At 35.7% G+C, this 20,777-nt stretch overlaps 3 protein-coding genes across 4 annotated transcripts; all 3 read left to right on the forward strand.

Annotated features, from left to right (window-relative positions):
* The first annotated feature begins 7,575 nt into the window (after positions 1–7,575).
* On the forward strand, positions 7,576–14,993 carry LOC104239397 (uncharacterized). Of its 2 annotated transcripts, XM_009794025.2 has the most exons (9): positions 7,576–7,740; positions 8,811–8,990; positions 9,148–9,424; positions 10,865–11,109; positions 11,266–11,481; positions 11,555–11,647; positions 11,748–11,864; positions 11,947–12,330; positions 14,665–14,993. In XM_009794025.2, exons 2-9 carry the CDS (start codon positions 8,814–8,816, stop codon positions 14,749–14,751), a joined length of 1,596 nt encoding a protein of 531 aa, XP_009792327.1. In that variant the 5' UTR covers positions 7,576–7,740; positions 8,811–8,813; the 3' UTR covers positions 14,752–14,993. The 2 variants fall into 2 exon arrangements, with proteins under 2 accessions (XP_009792327.1, XP_070018971.1); XM_070162870.1 differs by lacking the exon at positions 7,576–7,740 and having other exon boundaries at positions 8,857–8,994.
* An 877-nt stretch (positions 14,994–15,870) lies between these two features.
* On the forward strand, positions 15,871–16,917 carry LOC104239399 (protein VACUOLELESS GAMETOPHYTES-like). Its single transcript, XM_009794027.2, has one exon. The coding sequence runs from the start codon at positions 15,966–15,968 to the stop codon at positions 16,674–16,676; it is 711 nt and encodes a 236-aa protein (XP_009792329.1). The 5' UTR covers positions 15,871–15,965; the 3' UTR covers positions 16,677–16,917.
* A 1,920-nt stretch (positions 16,918–18,837) lies between these two features.
* Positions 18,838–20,362, forward strand: LOC104239400 (uncharacterized). Its single transcript, XM_009794028.2, has one exon. It carries the CDS (start codon positions 18,972–18,974, stop codon positions 20,205–20,207), a length of 1,236 nt encoding a protein of 411 aa, XP_009792330.1. The 5' UTR covers positions 18,838–18,971; the 3' UTR covers positions 20,208–20,362.
* Positions 20,363–20,777: the final 415 nt, after the last annotated feature.

The following is a 20,777-nucleotide window of genomic DNA, read 5'->3' on the forward strand; positions in this document are numbered from 1 at the left end:
AACTTATGATATGATATAAAAAAGTATTTTTTTCATTTCAACAAAAAAGTATTTTCTTTTCATAGAAAAAGAATTTCTTTCATTTCAACAAAAAAAGTATTTTCTTTTCATGATGTAAAAAAAAAAAAAATCATTTCAACAAAATGAGTATTTTCGATAAAATGAGTACTTTATTTTTATGTTGTAGAAAGAGTACTTTCTTTTTCAACCAAAAAAAAGAATATTTTTTTTAGTTATGGAGCACAAATTTTAACTTTTTTTGCGTAAAAATGTAAAGCAACACATTAGTTCCTTTGGGTTTGTATAATTTTTTAGAAAAATAATTAAATTCTTTAAAGAAAAATAGACTCCTCAAGACGTTGGGTATTTGAAGGGAGAAGGAGGGGAGGGGGTAAGCAAGGAAATATGTGGACTTGGGGGAATGTGGGGGTAAGGAGAGTAGCATAAAAAAATATTTTCCTAAAAAGATATCTTCTAATCTCAAACTAAACACTAAAAAATATTTTCCGATTTTTTTTTCACTCACCAACCAAACAAAAAAAAAGTGATCAAACACTCATTTTCCCTTCCATGGAAAACATTTCACCCTAAGGGTGTGTTTGGTATAACGGAAAATATTTTCCGTGAGAAAACAAGAAAATATTTTCTTGAAAAATCAGTAGTAACCATATTCATTTTTCGGTGTTTGGTACCCAAATTAAGGAGAATGACTTCTCAAGAGTATTCATAAATAATTTAGATATAATAAACATGAAACAATAAACTTTCAAACCAACAACCTTCCGAACCCACAAATTTCATAAACTTTCGAAACCGCGAAATTTTGAACCCGTAAACTTTATAATTTCTAAAACCGTAAAATTCCAAACACATAAACCTCCGAGCTCATAACTTTGGAATTTGTAAAATTTTGAATCTTTAAACCGATAAATAAAAATACTAAAACTGAAAAATATATTTAAAAAATATTTTTTGGGGGGGGGATGGGGGGGCAGAAAAATGAAAATAAATAGAAATTTGAAATTACAAAAAAAAAAAGTTTTTTTAAAAAAAATTTGTGGGTAGGGGGTGGATGATGCAGAAAAACGAAAAAACATAAATTTGAAATTGCAAAAAAAAAGGTTTGCGGGAGGGGGTGGGGGTGGGGTGGAGTAGAGAGGTAGTAGGATGGGATAGAGGGGTAGTAGGGTGGGTGATAACGAAAAAACTGAAATTTGAAAGAAAAGAAGCCTTTTTTGGAGTGAGGGGACGAGGTGAGAAAGATTGAGAAGGAGTTTTGGAAAATGTCTTCCCTTACAAAAATATTTTCCTCCAATCGAAAAAAATTGAGTTCATAACAAAATATTTTCCAAAATATTTAATGCAAACAAAGATGAGAAAATTGGAAAATGTTATAAAATAAAGGCTGTAAAGTAAAGACAAGTATAGAGAGAAACTGTTATATTATTCGAATTCAAACTGATGTACATAATGAACTGAAATCTCTTCTATTTATAGAAGAAAGGAAGCTGTTGTGTAAGCTGCTACTATACCAGATATGGATAATCTTCTACTGAGAGCAATGTTTATCCATAACGGAGTACTGAAAGGATAAGCTTATTATACCCGATATGGATAATCTTCTATCGGGGGTAATGTTTATCCATAACTGGGTACTGAAAGGATAAGCTTATTATACCTGGTATGGATAATCTTCTATCGGGGGTAACGTTTATCCATAACTGGGTACTGAAAGGATAAGCTTATTATACCAAGTATGGATAATCTTCTATCGGGGGTAATATTTATCTATAACCGGGTACCGAAGTGATAAGCTTCTTCAGGAAGCTTATTTCCAATAGAGTATTAAATAGATAAACATATTTACGGTGGAGTCTCATATGGATAAGCTTCTTCAGAAGCTTATTTACAACGGAGTACTAAATGAACATCCATAATATAATATATTTATAACACTTCCCCTTGGATGTTCATTAAAAGATAATGTGCCTCATTAAACCTTACTAGGAAAAACCACGTGGGAAAAAATCCAAGTGAAGGGAAAAGAGTACACATATTTAGTAAGACACATTGCTAGGTGCCTCATTAAAAACCTTATAAGGAAAACCCCATGGGAAAAAACCTTAGTAAGGGAAAAAAAGTGCATCGCATATTTTACTCCCCCTGATGAGAACCTTGTTTTAAATATTTGAGTCTCCGCATTCCAATCTTGTATACCATCTTCTCAGAAGTTGAAGTTGGCAAAGATTTAGTGAATAAATATGCTGGATTATCACTTGAACGGATTTGTTGCACATCAATGTCACCACTTTTCTGAAGATCGTGTGTGTAGAATAATTTTGGTGAAATGTGTTTCGTTCTATCTCCTTTTATAAATCCTCCATTCAATTGGGCTATGCATGCAACATTGTCTTCGTATAAAATTGTGGGTCTTTTCTCACATTCCAAACCACATTTTTCTCGAATAAAATGAATTATTGATCTCAACCATACACATTCCCTACTTGCTTCATGAATAGCTATTATCTCAGCGTGATTTGAAGAAGTAACAACAATAGATTGCTTTGTGGAGCGCCATGATATGACAGTACCTCCATATGTAAATACATAGCCGGTTTGAGATCGAGCTTTATGGGGATCAGATAAATAACTTGCATCTGCATAACCAACAAAGTTTGCACTATCTTTGTTAGCATAAAACAAGCCCATATCAAGAGTTCCCTTTAAATATCGCAATATATGCTTAATCCCGTTCCAATGTTTCCGTGTAGGAGAAGAACTATATCTTGCTAGTAAATTAACAGAAAATGCTATGTCAGGCCTTGTAGCATTAGCAAGATACATTAGTTCACCAATTGCACTGAGATAGGGTACTTCGGGATCAAGGAGTTCCTCGTCCTCTTCTGGAGGTCGGAACAAATCCTTATTCACTTCAAGTGATCGAACAACCATTGGTGTACTCAATGGGTGCGCTTTGTCCATGTAAAAGCGTTTTAAGACCCTTTCTGTATAGGCAGATTGATGGATAAAGATCCCGTCTGCTAAATGTTCAATTTGCAGACCAAGACAAAGTTTTGTCTTTCCAAGATCTTTCATCTCAAATTCTTTCTTAAGATATTCAATTGCCTTTTGGAGCTCTTCTGGAGTTCCAACAAGATTTATGTCATCAACATAAACAGCAAGTATAACAAATTCTGATGCCATTTTCTTTATAAAAATACATGGACAAATAACATCATTTATGTAACCTTCTTTCAGCAAATATTCACTAAGGCGATTATACCACATGCGCCCAGATTGCTTTAAACCGTACAAAGATCTTTGTAATCTGATTGAATACATTTCCTGAGATTTTGCTTCAGGCATTTTAAATCCTTCAGGGATTTTCATATAAATTTCATTATCAAGTGAACCGTACAGATAAGCTGTAACTACATCCATTAGATGTATTTCAAGCTTTTCATGTAGTGCTAAACTGATGAGATATCGAAATGTTATGGCATCCATAACAGGTGAATATGTTTCATCAAAATCGACTCCAGGTCGTTGTGAGAATCCTTGTGCAACAAGGCGAGCTTTGTATCTTTCAACTTCATTTTTATCATTCCTTTTTCGCACAAAAACCCATTTATGACCAACTGGTTTTATACCAGCAGGTGTTTGGACTACTGGTCCAAAGACCTCTCTTTTAGCAAGTGACTTCAATTCCGATTGAATTGCCTCTTGCCATTTTGGCCAATCAGATCTTTGTCGACATTCTTCGACAGATCGAGGTTCAAGATCCTCACTATCTTGCATAATATTAAGTGCAACATTATATACAAAAATATTATCCACCACTATTTCAGATCGATTTAAATTAATCCCATCACCGATCGAACTTATTAAAAGTTCCTCACTCACATGAGCTTCAGGTTCATTGATTTCTTCAGGAATCTCAGAACTAATCAAATTTTGGGTCTCTTCAGGAGATCCCTTCATAGTATCGTTTTGATCATTTATCGATTTTCTTTTTCGAGGATTTCGATCCTTAGAACCCAAAGGCCTACCACGCTTCAGGCGTGCTTTAGGTTCACTAGCTCTCATGCTAGTAGATGGTCCTACTGGGACAACAATTCGGATAGACACATTCTCTGCTGGGATATGTGACTTAGTTATCCTTTTCAAATCAGTAAATGCGTCTGCATTTGATTTGCTATATTCTGTAAATGGATGATCTTCTGGACCTCCTGATTACATATAGGGGTACAGGGATCAAAGTGAGATAATGATGAAATTTTCCACACAATTTCTCTTTTGATTTCCTTTTTCTCTCCCCCTAATTGTGAAAAAATTGTTTCATCAAACCGACAATCTGCAAATCGAGCAGTAAATAAATCTCCTGTCAATGGTTCAAGATAGCGAATAATAAAGGGTGATTCAAACCCAACATATATTCCTATCCTTCTTTGTGGTCTCATCTTACTACGTTGTGGTGGTGCTACTGGCACATATACAACACATCCGAAAATTCGTAGATGGACAATATTTGGTTCATGACTAAAAACTAATTGTGACGGAGAATATTTATTATACTGTGTCGGTCTGAGACGGATAAGTGATGTTGCATGCAAGATAGCATGACCCCACGCAGTAGTGGGCAATTTTGTTTTCATAAGTAGTGATCTTGCTATCAATTGCATGCGTTTAATAAATGACTCTGCAAGGCCATTTTAAGTATGAACATAAGCTACAGGATGTTCAACTTTTATCCCAACGGATAGACAATAATCATCAAAAGCTTGAGATGAGAATTCTCCAGCATTATCAAGGCGAATAGTCTTTATAGGATAATCTGGGAATTGTGCCCTTAATCGAATTATTTGGGCTAATAGCTTTGCAAACGCCAGGTTGCGAGATGATAGTAGGCACACATGAGACCATCTTGAAGATGCATCTATTAGGACCATAAAATATCTAAACAACCCACTTGGTGGGTGAATAGGTCCACATATATCCCCATGTATACGCTCTAAAAAGGCAGGGGATTCAATACCAACCTTCATTGGTGATGGTCTAGTGATCATTTTTCCTTGATAACAAGCATCACAAGAAAATTCGTCATTTGTAAGAATCTTCAAGTTCTTTAATGGATGCCCACTCGAATTTTCAGTAATTCGTCTCATCATTATTGATCCGGGATGGCCCAAACGGCCATGCCAAAGCACAAAAGTATTTGAATCCGTAAACTTCTGGTTTACGATAGAGTGTGCTTCAATTGTACTAATTTTTGAATAGTATAAGCCAGAAGATAAAGTTGGTAACTTTTCTACAATGCATTTCTGGCCAGAAATATTCTTTGTAATACAAAGATATTCCCTGTTCATTTCATCTATTGTCTCAACATGATACCCATTTCGGCGGATATCTATAAAACTCAACAAGTTTCTTCGGGACTTGGAGGAGAACAATGCATTGTCTATAATAAGTTTTGTTCCCTTAGACAGAAATATTATGGCTCTTCCGGAGCCTTCAATCAAACTTATATTACCAGAAATTGTTGAAACATTTGCTTTTTCCTTATGCAAATAAGAAAAGTATTTCTGATCGTTGAATATGGCATGAGTTGTTCCACTATCAATAACACAAATATCTTCATGATTTGTCTTTGATCCAAACATAATTTGAGGGTTATCCATATTCTTCAAAATAACATAAATAAAATATATTATAGTAAACATCATTATCAAAGCATAACTTTTATTTATGTACAACAATTACATAACCATACTATCTATTACAAACAACAAAAATTAAAATATTTACATTTCTACAGATTCACTACCGATTACATGACTTGTTTCTCCTTCTGGGAGTGCAAAGTAATCAGCTACATCCAAATGCATGAAGTCTAAATTATCTTCAGAAATAAAATTTGCTTTAACATTTTTCTCTGTCTTCTTTAGGGAAGCTTGATAAAGCTCAACCAAGTGCTTTGGCGTACGACAGGTACGTGACCAGTGCCTTTTTCCTCCACATCTATAACATGCATTTTCTGCATTTGGCGCTTGCACCGCTTCATGTTTTTGTTCCTTCCTTTTCCACTGCTGGTGGTGAGGAGGCTTCTTTGGTGCATTATTATTACCATGATTGGGGTTTCTTCCCCGACCACGGCCATGACCACGACTGGGGCCACGACCTCTTCCACGTTTAGCTTGGTGGAAGTTCGTCTCATTCACTTCAGGGAATGGACAAGAACCAATAGGTCGGCTTTCATGATTTTTCATTAATAGCCCATTATGTTGCTCTGCTATAAGAAGATGTGAGATAAGTTCAGAATACTTTTTAAATCCCATCTCTCGATATTGCTGCTGCAGGAGCATATTCGAGGCATGAAAAGTGGTGAAAGTTTTCTCCAACATATCATGATCAGTAATATTATCACCACATAATTTCAATTGGGAAATAATTCTGAACATAGCAGAATTATACTCACTGATAGATTTAAAATCTTGTAGCCTTAGATGAGTCCAATCATAACGTGCCTGTGGAAGAACGACCATCTTCAGGTGGTCATATCTATCTTTCAAATTATTTCACAGTATGACTGGATCTTTAATAGTGAGATATTCCATTTTCAGGCCCTCATCAAGGTGATGACGTAGGAATATCATTGCTTTGGCACGGTCTTGGTTTGATGCCTGGTTTTTATCCTTGATGGTGTCTGCCAGACCCATCGCATCAAGATGAATTTCAGCATCAAGTACCCAAGACATGTAGCTTTTGCCCGATATATCCAGGGCTACAAATTCAAGTTTAGAAAGATTTGACATTATTTAGGAAAAGAAAGTTCTTACCTCAGATACTTTCAAAGTATTTGCTCGAGATGTCAGAGTCTCGTGCTGATAACGTGTTATAAAATAAAGACTGTAAAGTAAAGACAAGTATAGAGAGAAACTGTTATATTATTCGAATTCAAACTGATGTACATAATGAACTGAAATCTCTTCTATTTATAGAAGAAAAGAAGCTGCTACTATACCAGATATGGATAATCTTCTACTGAGAGCAATGTTTATCCATAATGGAGTACTGAAAGGATAAGCTTATTATACCCGATATGGATAATCTTCTACCGGGGGTAATGTTTATCCATAACTGGGTACTGAAAGGATAAGCTTATTATACCTGGTATGGATAATCTTCTACCGGGGGTAACGTTTATCCATAACTGGGTACTGAAAGGATAAGCTTATTATACCAAGTATGGATAATCTTCTATCGGGGGTAATATTTATCTATAACCGGGTACCGAAGTGATAAGCTTCTTCAGGAAGCTTATTTCCAATAGAGTATTAAATAGATAAACATATTTACGGTGGAGTCTCATATGGATAAGCTTCTTTACAACGGAATACTAAATGAACATCCATAATATAATATATTTATAACAGAAAAGACCCCCTAAAACTACTTAAAAGTTTCCCCCCTTCCCGCGAAGAGTCAAAGAGAATATCGAGCGAAAAACTTTTACTAACGACCTTTTTAATCGCCACGTAACCTATTTATGGTGACTAGGTCGCCACCAATTGCTATCTGTTTCCTTTTTCTTTTAAAAAAGGAAATGAAATAAACCAAAAAAGCCCCCAATTTCCATAAACAGCTCGTCGTCACCACAGACTCCAGCGAAGGCTTCTCAAAGCCAAAACTACCAAATCAGACTTGGAAGGTTGCTTTCTCTCAATTCTCTGGGCTTAAAAGGTGTGTATTAAGCATCAACTACAGCCAAGTATTTTAAGAAGTTAGCTTTTTCATTCATTTAATTTCGTCTTATTATTATATTCTTCTACTATGTACAAATTTTCACCAGTTTCTTCCGATACTTATTTCGAATTGGGCTTCTCGAGCTATAAATCCAGCCTAGCACTGTTATTTTATGCCAAAACCTGCTGAGGGTTGGTTGCTTCTGAAACCCTAACCCTTATTTGGAGGGCTGTTATTTGATCTCAAATTCTCAATAGTAAACTTTTAATTTAACAATGAGAATATTTTTAAACTGATGAAATACAAAAAACAAAAAAAAGAGAGGAAGTTTTGGGACTTATAATATGAGTGAAGGCTTATAGAGATGACTTGTAAAAGAAGAAGGACGGGACCAAGGAAGAGCTCAGTGATCAGATGACTACAATGGGACCTCGAATTTGTGTTCATTTGATCTGCAAAAGATCATTTGAAGACTGTTATTAATTGAACAAAAATTAATCTTGTTGCAGTTTGACGAGTGATAATATAAGTCAGTTAAGCAGAATAATAAAAGAGAACTAGTAAACAATTTCAATAAGAAGCATTAACCTGATAACAGTAAGTCCGTACTCTGAAGAAGATTTCAGAAACCGATATTATGTCTCAATTTTGTTTACTCTTTTGTCTAACGTGTCTCATTCAACTGTCTCCTTTACAAAGGCTTTAGAGATTCTCAAAGAAGTTCAGCCAAATAACAGAGAAACTTGAGCCTGAGTGAACAATTTGCTGGAATCTCTTGGAAGGACTTTGGCCTCAGTGCAAATACTTTTCCGCTTTCAATTTCCAAAAATGTATTGGGTTATAAGTTTCTTGCAGTTAACTTTTTCTGCTATGAATATTCTGAAGTACTTAGCTTTTGCTTTCCAATTTTTTTCGCCTTATTGTTTTCGATGGCTGATTATTGAGTTCTTAGTTGTAATGCACTTCAAGCATTCTAGGGCTCCACATCTCATTAATTTGTATTTTTATGGTTTCAATAGTATATCCACATTTTGAATGTTTTTTTTCCCTTTTATGCGGTGTTGTAGGAAATGACAGGATATGCCCGAGGTAGAGGTCGGCGAGGTGGAAAGGGCCGTGGATGTGGTAATGTTGAAGGAATAAGTGATAATTTTCCAGTGGTGTCATCTGTAGATATTAATCCATCACAGAGACCTACGCTTGATCAAGCATCTCAGCCACAAGCACAACCAATAGGGATTCCTGAAGCAAGTATTTCATTGTTTTTTTGGCCTTACTGTTTTTGATGTCTGATTATTGGGTTCTTAGTATAAGGCACATCAAGTGTCCTTGGGCTCCACGTCTCATTATTTTATGTTTCCCAAAATTTGAATTTTTATTTATACATTTTATGCGATGTTGCAGGAAATGATAGGATTTGCACGAGGTAGAGGTCGGCGAGATAGAAAGAGCCGTGGACGTGGTAATGTTAAAGGGATACGTGAACTACCACAGGGACCTACGATTGATCAAGCATCTCAACCACAAGCACAGCCAACAAGGATTCCTGAAGCAAGTCAGTGGACTTCTCTAGAATTGAGGAGCCCTGAAACAAGTCAAAGACCGTCTTCAGGGTCAGAATTCTCAAGGAATCTGGAAGGGAGTGTACATCCTTCTTCAGAAAATTTAAATAGCGGTGCAGGTTAGTTTTTTGCATTTCAATACTTCCAAGTGGTCTCTTTCCCTCTTACTTTATTTGCTTTATAGAATTACTTTTACAATTTTTAACCTGTTTTGTTCATTCGTTTTTTAGAAACTGATTTCTGTAGCTGGATTCTAGTATCCTATTGTTGGCTCGACGCCACTGTCCTATTTTCTAGGGTGTATTATGCATTTCTACTGTTGTTCAGTTTCTAATAATCTGTTTTAATGAGATGATGATGTCTTCTTTCTTTTCTTTTCAATGAAAATCTTCAAGGCTGTATAATGTAATAAATAATAATGTACAGAGATTATTACACTCTTAATCCTATTTACTTAAACTGTACCTATGTAAGTGTTCCATGGACTTCAGATCTAGCTTCTTATGTATAAGTTTTCTTCATCATCATCTTGCATGGCCTCTATAATTGGCATGGCTGTTCCGGCATGAAACAACCTTTGAATATCTGTCATGGCAATGCAGTAAACACATTAATAGATGCAACAAAATCTGCAGTGGGATGGTCAGGCCCAGACCAGACAACATCGGGATTCTGCCAAACTACCGCATCCAAAATTTATGTAGAGAAATTGACTATTGCTGCTGGGCAAAACCATGGAGCTAACTACCAAAACTTGAGTGCAATAATATTGGTAGTTACAAAAAGATAGACTTGTTAGCTATACAGTTGGGTGGTAACAGAAGCCTGGCTAATTGAACTACTGAAAGACCTATTTGAAATTATTGCAAAAAATTAAGGTATCTTAATCTTTGCCAAATAGCCATCAAATAAAATTTGTTCCTTCTTTGGTTGTCCATCTATATATTAGCTTCAAACTTAGCAGTCACATAATGACAAAAAAGTTAGCAGTATCTTATCTGAAATTTGTGCTTCTTGATGCTGTAATCTACTCATGTGGTGTGCTGGCATAAAACTTAATTTTTCTGTAATAAGCAAGTTTTTTCTTGGTGTCTGTTGTCAACAGAATGAGCTATATACCAGTTCAATAGCAGGGACAACCATAATAGGAGGAACTATATTTTTGAGTCATTTTGCTGAAACTGTTGATACTTTATTTGTTAAACTAAAGGATATCTGGATATATCATCACAGCTTACACGAACCACCTTCTCTGGAAAGTACCCTCAAGATCTCTTATAAATCTTGCCAGCCATATCTCTGTTGGATTGCTTTGGAATTATTCTGAAAGGTGTTCATATATGTTTTCCCTTTCTCAGCTGGTAAAGCTATTGGCTTATGACCAGTTCCAGATGCAGGCTGCTGCGGTGGGGGAAAAAGTATCATTTAGTTTAGCTTAGACAGAAAAAACTTCAAATTTTTTAATCGGTATCAGCTGGTTTCTGTTTTTCTTTTGTAATCTGTATAATATATCTCTTGCTGTAAAGTTTTCTAATTGTCCTATATTTCTTGCTTCGCAGTTTCTTTCAGCAATACTAAGAAAGGCAGGGGAAAATATAGATCCATACACGTGGATATGAAAACTCAGTGTGGTAGCAAAATCACAGTTTACATTCCGGATGACATCGATAGAGCTGTGGGTCCTGGGGCTAGGGATATTGTTAATTATTGTGGCTTGATCATGAGGAGCACTATCTCGTTCAGAGATGGTGAGTGGGCAAAAATTTTTGCAAAGCATGGACAAACTATGTGGCTGAAGGTTCAGGTAATATGTTACTAATTTACTATCAATATTTGATTCTATAAATCATGCATTATTTATGTTGTTAGGATAACAATTCTAACTTTCTTTATGCTGGTTTATTTATAAAATTACATTACCTCTCAAAAAGAAAGTTATAACTTCACATACATGTTTCAGGAGAAATTTGAAGTTGGTGGCGGTAGGGGAGAGCATGTGTTGCAAGGTTTTGTAGCCAGCACTATGCAAAGGCTTTTTAGAACGTGGAAGACTCGGTTGCATGCTGAATACTTACGTTATAATACTGATGAGGAGAGACTGTCCCATCCACCAAAAGATGTTATGCCTGAGGATTGGGAATTTCTGGTACAATATTTTGGAAGTCCGACATTCAAGGTAGCTTGATAAAAGAATGTTTGGTATATTATCATTTGGATGTTGGTCTCTTAATCTATTGACTGAATTGCAGGCTGTAAGCGAGAGAAACAAAACAAACAGGAAAAAGCAAACAACTAAGCATTCATGTGGCTCAAAGTCTTTTGCAGAAGTAGAGGAATCTACGGTGAAAATGCATTTATTTTAACAATCATACACTTCTTTGTTATTTATTTATGCCGTATTATGTGCTCACATGTGTTTTCCTCTACTGAAATATATTGTAGAGGGATCCTCTGACTGGAGAAAAGGCACCGCCAGATCGTGTCTGGGAGCTCCAACATACGCGTAAGAATGATAAAGGAGAACTGCTGTGGTCAGATCCACGATCTCAACAAATTTATGTAATTTCCGAAAATCATTGGCTTATTAATTTTATATATTTATTATTATATGTTAATTATAAATGGTCATGCATAATTGCAGGACCAGATCCAGGAACTTGTGGGTCAGCAAGAATATGAAGAAAACGAGAGTCCAATGAATGGAGATGAGATTTTAGCCATTGTACTTGGCGAGAGAACAGGCTATGTTCGTGGAAAAGGTTATGGAAAACAGCCTCTCAAAAAGAGCCGCATGCAACAGGGAGACTTAGGGTCTAGCCTGTCTTCTGCAATAGAAAGTGTGCGTTATGAGATGCAAGCTGACATGGAGCGAAAGTTGCAAGAAGAACGTGAACAAATGCGAGCTGAAATGGACAAAAGGTTTCAAGAGCAGATGGAAGAGGAGCGTAGACAAATGCGATTAGAAATGGACAAAAGGATCCAAGATAAGATGGAGATGGCTGCTCTAATTGTCAGAATGCAACAGGTATTGTTCTTTTTCTGCCTTGCTGCCTGATCATTATTTTAATGAGATTGAGTCTCTTAACGTGATCTTTTGAGCTCCCACTCCTTTTTCTATTCACAATCTTCACTTCAATGCATTGCTGTGTGCCCTAAGTAACTGTTACATATTAATTAACAGCTAATGGCGTGAGACATGATATTGCAGAAAAAGGAGTTTTAGTGTCCAATTGGCAACTTAGTCATACTTTCCTGCCATTAAAAACCGCATAAAAGACTCTTGCTTGTACTAAAGTCAATTTATGGGCTGCTATATGTCGTGAGACAAATCTGATTTCAGAAAAAATTATGGCTTGTAAAGTATGGTTAGAAACAAGAACACGCATCTGTGACTCATGGATTGGAAACACCACTGATCTTGGTGTATGCCAGGTTGCCAGTATGAAATATAAGAGCTATTGGGAACTCATGGTTTGGGAACGCCATTAATCTTGGTGTATGCCAGGTTGCCAGTATGAAATATAAGAGCTATTGGGAACGCATGGTTTGGGAACGCCATTAATCTTGGTGTATCCCAGGTTGCCAGTATTAATCTGGGCTGGAACTTCTATCGTCGGTCCAGTAGTTGCCAATCTAGTTTGCTGATTAGCCCTTCCAATATGTTTTCTCTTTCTTTCTGTTTTTTTTTTTTTTTCAAATTTTCTTTTTCTATGTTAAACAATGAACACAAATGATCACTTCTGAAATAGGGAAGATCGTTGATTTCTTTTTAGTTTTTGCAATCAATAAACTAAAGAGTATTAATCAGGAGCAAGCAGCAAAATATGGTAGTACCATACACTTGAACGAGTTGCATTTTAGTAATTCAGTTGTTAAGCTACACTTACGGCTAAAAAAGAGGTTATAACTGGTTAGTTGTTTAGATGCATGAAGTTTGAAGTCTTACCACATTCCAACACTAGCAGAACTTACCACATTGCCTGCATGGTTTATATGGTTTCCGAACATTGTATAATTGACGTGCATCAAGACAAACGGCATTTACCTGAGATGCTTTGGTTGTTGAGCAGATCTCACTGTCAAATGATCTGTATAAATGGAAAAGGTTTTTTTGAAAAACAAGTTCATAATAACTGTTTATTTAATTAGGTAGAATGTGCAATAAGTTATTAAAAAGACGAAAAAGGAAAAAGCATAGAGGTCAACTATGATGTTGAATATAAAAGGTATTGACATTGAAAATGGTGACAGACCCCTAAATATGGCGAAGGCAGGCATACTAAACACATATTCTAGAAAATGTAATACAACTGGGGGTGTCAATTTTTGAATAGAAAGAGAAAACTTTAAGAGGAAATGTTCTTGGTGGCTGCTTTTTATTTACAGAAAATAACTAAAAAAACAACACATGTTCCTGTAAAAGACGCTGACTTAATTTTCTACTCTGAGGACCTTGTGAGGTAGCCCAATCCAAGACCATACGCGTATCCTAAGGACAAGTAAGTTACACCAATGATATAGCAAGTCAACGCGGCTTCTTATGTGGTCTCTCATACCTGACCCCTCACTTTACCTAGAACAAGAAGCATACCACCAGAGCAAAGTGCAATTTGATTTTTCTATTTCTCAACGGCAGCTGGACAAACACTGGAGCTGATTTGATTGGATTTAGAGGAGGGTAGGAAGGGTTGTAGTCATATAAATTCTTCAGGTCTACATATGTGGTATTAACTAACTCCAGCCATGATGACCTTATTCTGGAATGCTTGCTACCTGGGATCATGATGCCAATGTAAATAGGACCTATGCTTCCAAACATTGATGTTTTAGTAGAAGCATCACTTTTTTGTAGCTTGTTGCCTCTTGGATATTCTGTCTGTTGGAGACAGTTCTAAGCTTTGAGTCAGGTATTTATCTATTTGAACGCTCTTGTTTACTCCACTTACCCCTGGAAATATTATAGAAAAGTCTGGTCATGTCTGATTGAGGTTAATGTGGTATTTTGGCTTGGCCACTTGCTGGGCACTCTGTAGAATTTTTAAACTTAAATCTTTGAATGCATTATTCTTTAAGCTTCTGAAATTGTGCTTTGAGTAGTTGATTTGCACACCTTAGCATCGAATCATATAAAAATGAACAGAAAATTGTAAATACAATAAGATTTGTTATGTTATGTCTTCAGAGGATTTTCTGAAAGTTGATCTTGTAATTCTGTGGAGCTAATAACTAGCCATATTTTCATCAAGTTCATCTTGCTTCGAAGTCTCACTGCATTGAGCAGTAACCTGCATTTAGTAAGTTCAAGTTGTTTGTTATTGTAATTATCAAAGTTATTTTTTGCTCTTTTCTCTAATGGCAGGGTCAAGGTTCTTCAACTGCCCGTGTTATCCAAAGGAAAAAGCAAAAAAGCACGGGAGCCAGTTGGGGCGTTAAGCGCAAGCGTTAGTAAAGCATGGATGTTTTGTGAACAAATGCTCTTATTGCTAGATCTCTTTTGTTTCTTTTTTGTTGGCGTAATTTTTCCCATGTAAATTCCCCTGAGCAATTTTTGGATTTTGTCGGCTCCTTGTATCTACCTTAGCAAAACTTGTATCGGAGCTGAAACTATCTTTATGTAGTGATCATCTTTTGTTCTTTTTGCATGTGCTTGATGCCATTAATGAAAGTACGTACTTCATCATTTTGTTATGAACACGTGCAGTTTAAGGAAATATAAAAAATATATATGTAATTCAAGAGTAATATCTATAAACTCAAACAACAATTAGATAGACAACAAATTCTTGAAAGATATGTGAAATATTTATTGTTTAGTGTAGAGTCTATGGACAATGAGATGCATGCCTTAGTGACTTGGTGCAAAGTGTGGTTTAAGCGACATGTAGCGTACAACTTATTTTCCACATGGATTCAGGGGATGTCTTTGTTCCCCTCATTGAGACGTTTAAGCGAGAGGCATTGGCCTAACTTCGATGTTAGATGGAGTATTACTTATTCAGGATATTGAATGTTGTTCAGGTAGCAAAGTTTAAGCATTGCCTAGACTTTGTTTCCAGAAAGTTAACTTCTAAAAGCAAAATTGAAATGGTCGCAGCCAGAAAGTTACTAACTTTTAATTTTCTTTACTTTAAGAAGGAAGAAATAATCTAGGTGACAGTCAAAACTAATAATGTTAAACATATACTCCTATATTTAGGAGCAACTTTTTTTTAAAAATCCCCCCAAAAAATAGTTGCTCCAAAATGTAGAACGTAGGGGTCAATACTCAACTTGCTATAGTAGCACAAGCTGATCCAATTAAAGTCCAAAGTCTATGTTCTATCTTTGACTTTTTTATCACTCAATTTGCTAACGATATTTCAAATGTCCAAATCTGTAAGCACGAAGAGTCATTAGTCAACTCATTATTGATTATACCCCGTAAAATTTTCCACAAGTGTAAATTCCTTGAACCCCTCCCCAGACCCCACTTATGGGATTATATGAGATTATACTGGGTCGTTGTTGTTGTTGTAAATTCCTTGAACCTCAATATTTGACTTTCATGTCACCAACTTGCCAGGATTTCTATATTTAACATGCTATGTATATCACTTACAGAATACTTAAAACCACACTAGTACTAAGTGTTTAACGAATAAGCAAAAAATAAAATAAAAAATGAAGCATTTCAGCCACCCCCATGCCTTAGAATTCTGTGAAGTTGAAGAAACAAATGAGATAATCTGTTCAGGTTGTGAGAATAAACTTTCTGGCACTTCTTACAAATGCACCAAACCTAATTGTGAATTCACCCTGCACAAATCATGCTTCGAATTACCAAGAAAAATTCAACACAATTCCCATCCTATTCACCCTCTTACTCTATACCCTAGTCTACCCGAACGAGACTCAATTTATTTTGGTTGCAATGCATGCGGTGAAGAACCAAAAGCCTTTGTTTACGAATGCCTCGATTGCAACTTTAGTCTCCATGCTAATTGTGCTATCTCTTGGCCAGAAAATGTGACTCGTGAAGATCACCAACACTCTCTTACACTCCAATATCAATGGCCATTTCCTATTGATGATTATGTGCATCTCTTTTGCAAGGTGTGCGACGGACTTTGCAATGACAGCCGTTGGCTTTATTATTGTGCCGAGTGTAAATTTAGCACACACTTGAAATGTGCGACTGTTAAAAGAGAAGATGGTTTGAGCCTTGAGAACGAAGAAGAAGAAGAGGAAGAGAATATGACTAATGAGCAAAGATTGATGATGGCAACAATCAAAGCTCAAGGACAACAGGCAAGGCTTAACTTTCAAGCTCACATGGCCTATATGAACGCCCAAGCTATAACCAATATGTGGCGTAGCTCTCATTGTTATTAATGGCTCACTACAGACCTACTTTAGTGACCGAAAATAATCGGTAGCTAATTTCAACGAAATAGCAACGGATTTATGGTCATAGGTCACAAACTTAAATAAAAGCTCTTTTCTTGCTAGAGAAGAGAGTCTCTGTGTGTTATGATTGTTATGTATCGTTTCATAATGTATTGTACTCTATTGTATCGTTTTAATGTATACTATATTTGGATAGATTGTATTATTTGCCGTCATGATTTCATGATGTCGCACCAACAATATGAAGAATAAAATTGCAATATTATAATAAAGAAAAAGTAAGAGTACGAGGTAATATTATTATATAAAAAGGTAGGGTAGAAGATATAATAGGATTATTTAATAGTAAAAAAAAGCAAGATGAGAGAAAAAAATAAGCTAGCAACATAACCACATCAAATTGATCGATTCATAAGGTGGAACTTTTTGTCATTACATAATGACGGATATAATAATACAATACAATAAAAAGTAAGTGACAATCGAAACAAATATTATATTTAAATTACAATACGATACAATACGACAGGTAACAACCAAATCATCTACTAGCTGTTAAAGTTAATTACAAGCTGGTTGATTGTTTTGAGAGGTGTACATCCCTCAATGTGTTATGTTTCTTCGAAAACTCCGTGCTGTTGTTTTCATTGGTTTTCCATTTGAGTTTTGTATTTTAATTTTCACAATAAAAGAGTAAACTCTTGTTAATTTGTTTCGCTCGAAGTGGAATTTTGACCATTATGCTCAACTATAATTTAGCAGGCACTACAAGAAAAAACCCAACCAATACCATTCACCACATATACCTACGTGTGAAACTGTCATCTCATTCTCCTTCCTACTTTTTTCCCTTCATATTATGTTCATGGTCCACTCTCCCCTTCGAGAACAAAAAATGATATAATTAAATTAAAGAAAAATGTAAAATGACACGTACAATGTAAAATTGGTAGCTAGGTCTAAGGCTGAGTGATCGGTTTGCAAGTTAGGAATGATATAAATGATTACTATATAATTCTGTTTCTGAGAGAATAATGAATATGACTATATGACGAGACAGTTTGTTCCACTTTTGGTTAAAAAATTAATTATTTAGTTGGCACTAAATACCTTTTTGGTTTGATTTGAATCAAGCAAATAAATATATTAGTCTAAATGAAACATTTAGAATATAGTAGAATGAATTATTAGTCAGCAGTATGATAATGAATGATCAAATGCCAACTTGGAAGAGCAAAAAGTCTAACAGTAGACTTTGACCGTAACTTCCATGAACCTCAATACAGTTGACTTCCCAGGTTATCAAAAGAGTAGCCCGTGCTCAAAGTATCATGCGTTCGTAAGATTTGGTGAAAGACCGCACCCTATTGGGTATATGATGTAGACAACTTACTTTAATATAAGCATTAGTAATTGCTTTCGCAGTTCGAACCCATGGCTTAAATTTGTCGAAATTGGTGGTCTGGTGGATTTAACTTCCTATTTATATCACACACGAGCATTTACAAAGCCAACTAGAGCTAAGTGTCTTCTATATTAATCCTTCCGATCCATAATAAGTGAATTTTTAGCTTTTAACATGCCCTTTAAGAAAATACTAACCCATAGAGAAAAACTGTATTTTGACTAAATTACTTCTTATTATGGACCAGAGGGAGTCTATTATTTGGAATGTAAAGCATGTGGTAGTGACGAGCCTAAAGCCTACTATGAGTAAAATGTTGCAAAGATCTAATTTAGTTTCAATTAAATATACTATAGTTAAGTTGACTGTAAAGAAAAGTTTGGTAAAATTCAAGAAACTGGTATGGTCATGCAATTGAATTGGTGCCAATTAGGTGTCATTTGGAATTGGTCTCCAAGAAACAAACTGAGACTGAGAATAAGAAGAAAAATAAAGGTTCTTAAACAATGAGCTGTACGAATAATATAGCATTATCTATATGAATAATAGCAAAAACCTTCATAATGCAACGCCATTTTTAATCAGTCAAATTATGGTAACTAAACTATTTTTGAATAACAATTGGCCAAATTGTTGTCGGAGACGACTTACAAAAGAGATTAAAAGATGATGAAAACCAAGTCGTACGTTGAAGCAATAGCAATCAATTAGCACTGCCAACTTATTAGTATCATATTCTAGTTAAATAGGGTACGTAGCTGCAAATACGAATACAAATTAGCTAGTGTGATCATTGAACTTGCTAGCTCTCTAAAGTATATATTTCGATTGTATACCTCCTTATTGATTACCAACCAAGTTAATTACAAAGGAAAATGGGAAGAGAGAAACGGAGAGATGCTCCAAGTCTAGGTAAACAACACTTCAGCCACCCCCACATCTTGAAACTTGTGAATCCAACAGAAGCTGAAACTCTCAGTTGCAATGCTTGTGAAAAACCAAACAACCCTAATTTCTATGGCTGCAATAGCTGCCAGTATTTCCTTCACGAAAACTGCTTAAATGCTCCTCGTTTTCTCGATCATTTGTCTCATCCTTACCACCACTTGACCCTTCTCCCAGTTCCTACGTACACGAATCGGTCGTATACTTGCAAAGCTTGTGGCTCTGATGGCAATGGCTATAGTTTTAGCTGTGCCGCTTGTGAATTTGATATCCACTTGCATTGTGCCCTTTTGCCTCATACTGTATTCCTTCCGCAGCACCGTCATGAACTTGAGCTCATATTTGATTCACCTTTTGATGATGATGAGGAAGATGAGAGCACTGTTTTTGTTTGTGATCTCTGTCGCGACAATGCAGATCTTAATTACTGGTTGTATTATTGTGCTGAATGTGATTTTGGAACACATCTCGAATGTGGAAATTCCAAACCTGTCAGCCAACAAGTACGAGAACGGCCAGTACTCAACATACCAGAAGTAAATCCAATCATGAAACCAAAGGAAGCACCAATCAAGATACAAGAAACCAATCAAGAAGAGGAAGAGCAAGGTGAAGAAGATGAAGAAGCGGAAGAGGAAGAGGAAGAAGAAGAGGAGGAAGTGGAAGCGGAAGAAGAAGAGGAAGACGGCAATGAAGAAGAAGATGAAGAGGAAGAAGAAGAGGAGGAAGACGGCAATGAAGAAGAAGAGGAGGACGAAGAAGGGGAGGAAGAGGAACTCCAAATTCCAAGGTCAATACATGTTGACAAACACCCACATGAGTTGGAGCTGTTCTATGGTTCTCCATACGAAGATAAGGAGACCGTATTTGCTTGTGATATCTGCAATGCAATAATGAACAAAGCCGATTGGTTGTACTATTGCGCTGAATGTGATTTCGGGACGCACTTGCATTGTGCAAGTCCTGAAGATGATGTTTTACCGAGATCACAAAAACGTCAAAATCCAAATCCAAATCCAAATTCAGCAGTTGAGATGATAAATTCAGCTAATGATGCTCATGAACAGCTAATAGCAGCACAAATTGAAGCTCAGATTGCGGCAAGATCAAGACAGGCTATGCTTGACTTGGTCGACGGGCCATCACGAAGATACTACTACTACTAACTGCATATATCTTCAGCAATCTTCTTTGAATTCATTGTTTTCTGCAAATTAAATGTTTTGGTCTTATGTTATTTCTTTTTGGAGTATTACCTTTTCTTTCAACTCTTGTATGTCTATTACTTCATGTTGGACATGTTTCTCCAATCTTCTTTACAGTTTTTGGAGTAATTTTTTTTCTTCTTTTTCGGTCGGGTAAAAAGTTGGCATTATGTTTTTCCCAAGTTATGATTAAACTGAAACTAGTTAAATTTTGTAGAAAGGATAAATACAACAGGAACTAAGTAAGCTCTCACATACTCCCATAATTAGTTTTGGGACATAATACTACACCGTAGGAATTCTACATAATTATCTTTAGAATACTATTAGTATAATTACTTTCGGAGTGTCTAATTCATATAAAATTGAACAAGTAAATATCTTTAGTCATGTAATCCTATTACTTTTAGGATATACTTCTTAAAAATTCATATTACTAATTTAATTCGAAAATATATTATAATGTCCTATTACTAATTTAATTTGACAATTATTATATTGTCCAAATCCATTTAGAAAAATGAGAGCATA

Source organism: Nicotiana sylvestris, chromosome 1 (assembly GCF_000393655.2).
Source record: "Nicotiana sylvestris chromosome 1, ASM39365v2, whole genome shotgun sequence".
Classification (NCBI taxonomy): domain Eukaryota; kingdom Viridiplantae; phylum Streptophyta; class Magnoliopsida; order Solanales; family Solanaceae; genus Nicotiana; species Nicotiana sylvestris.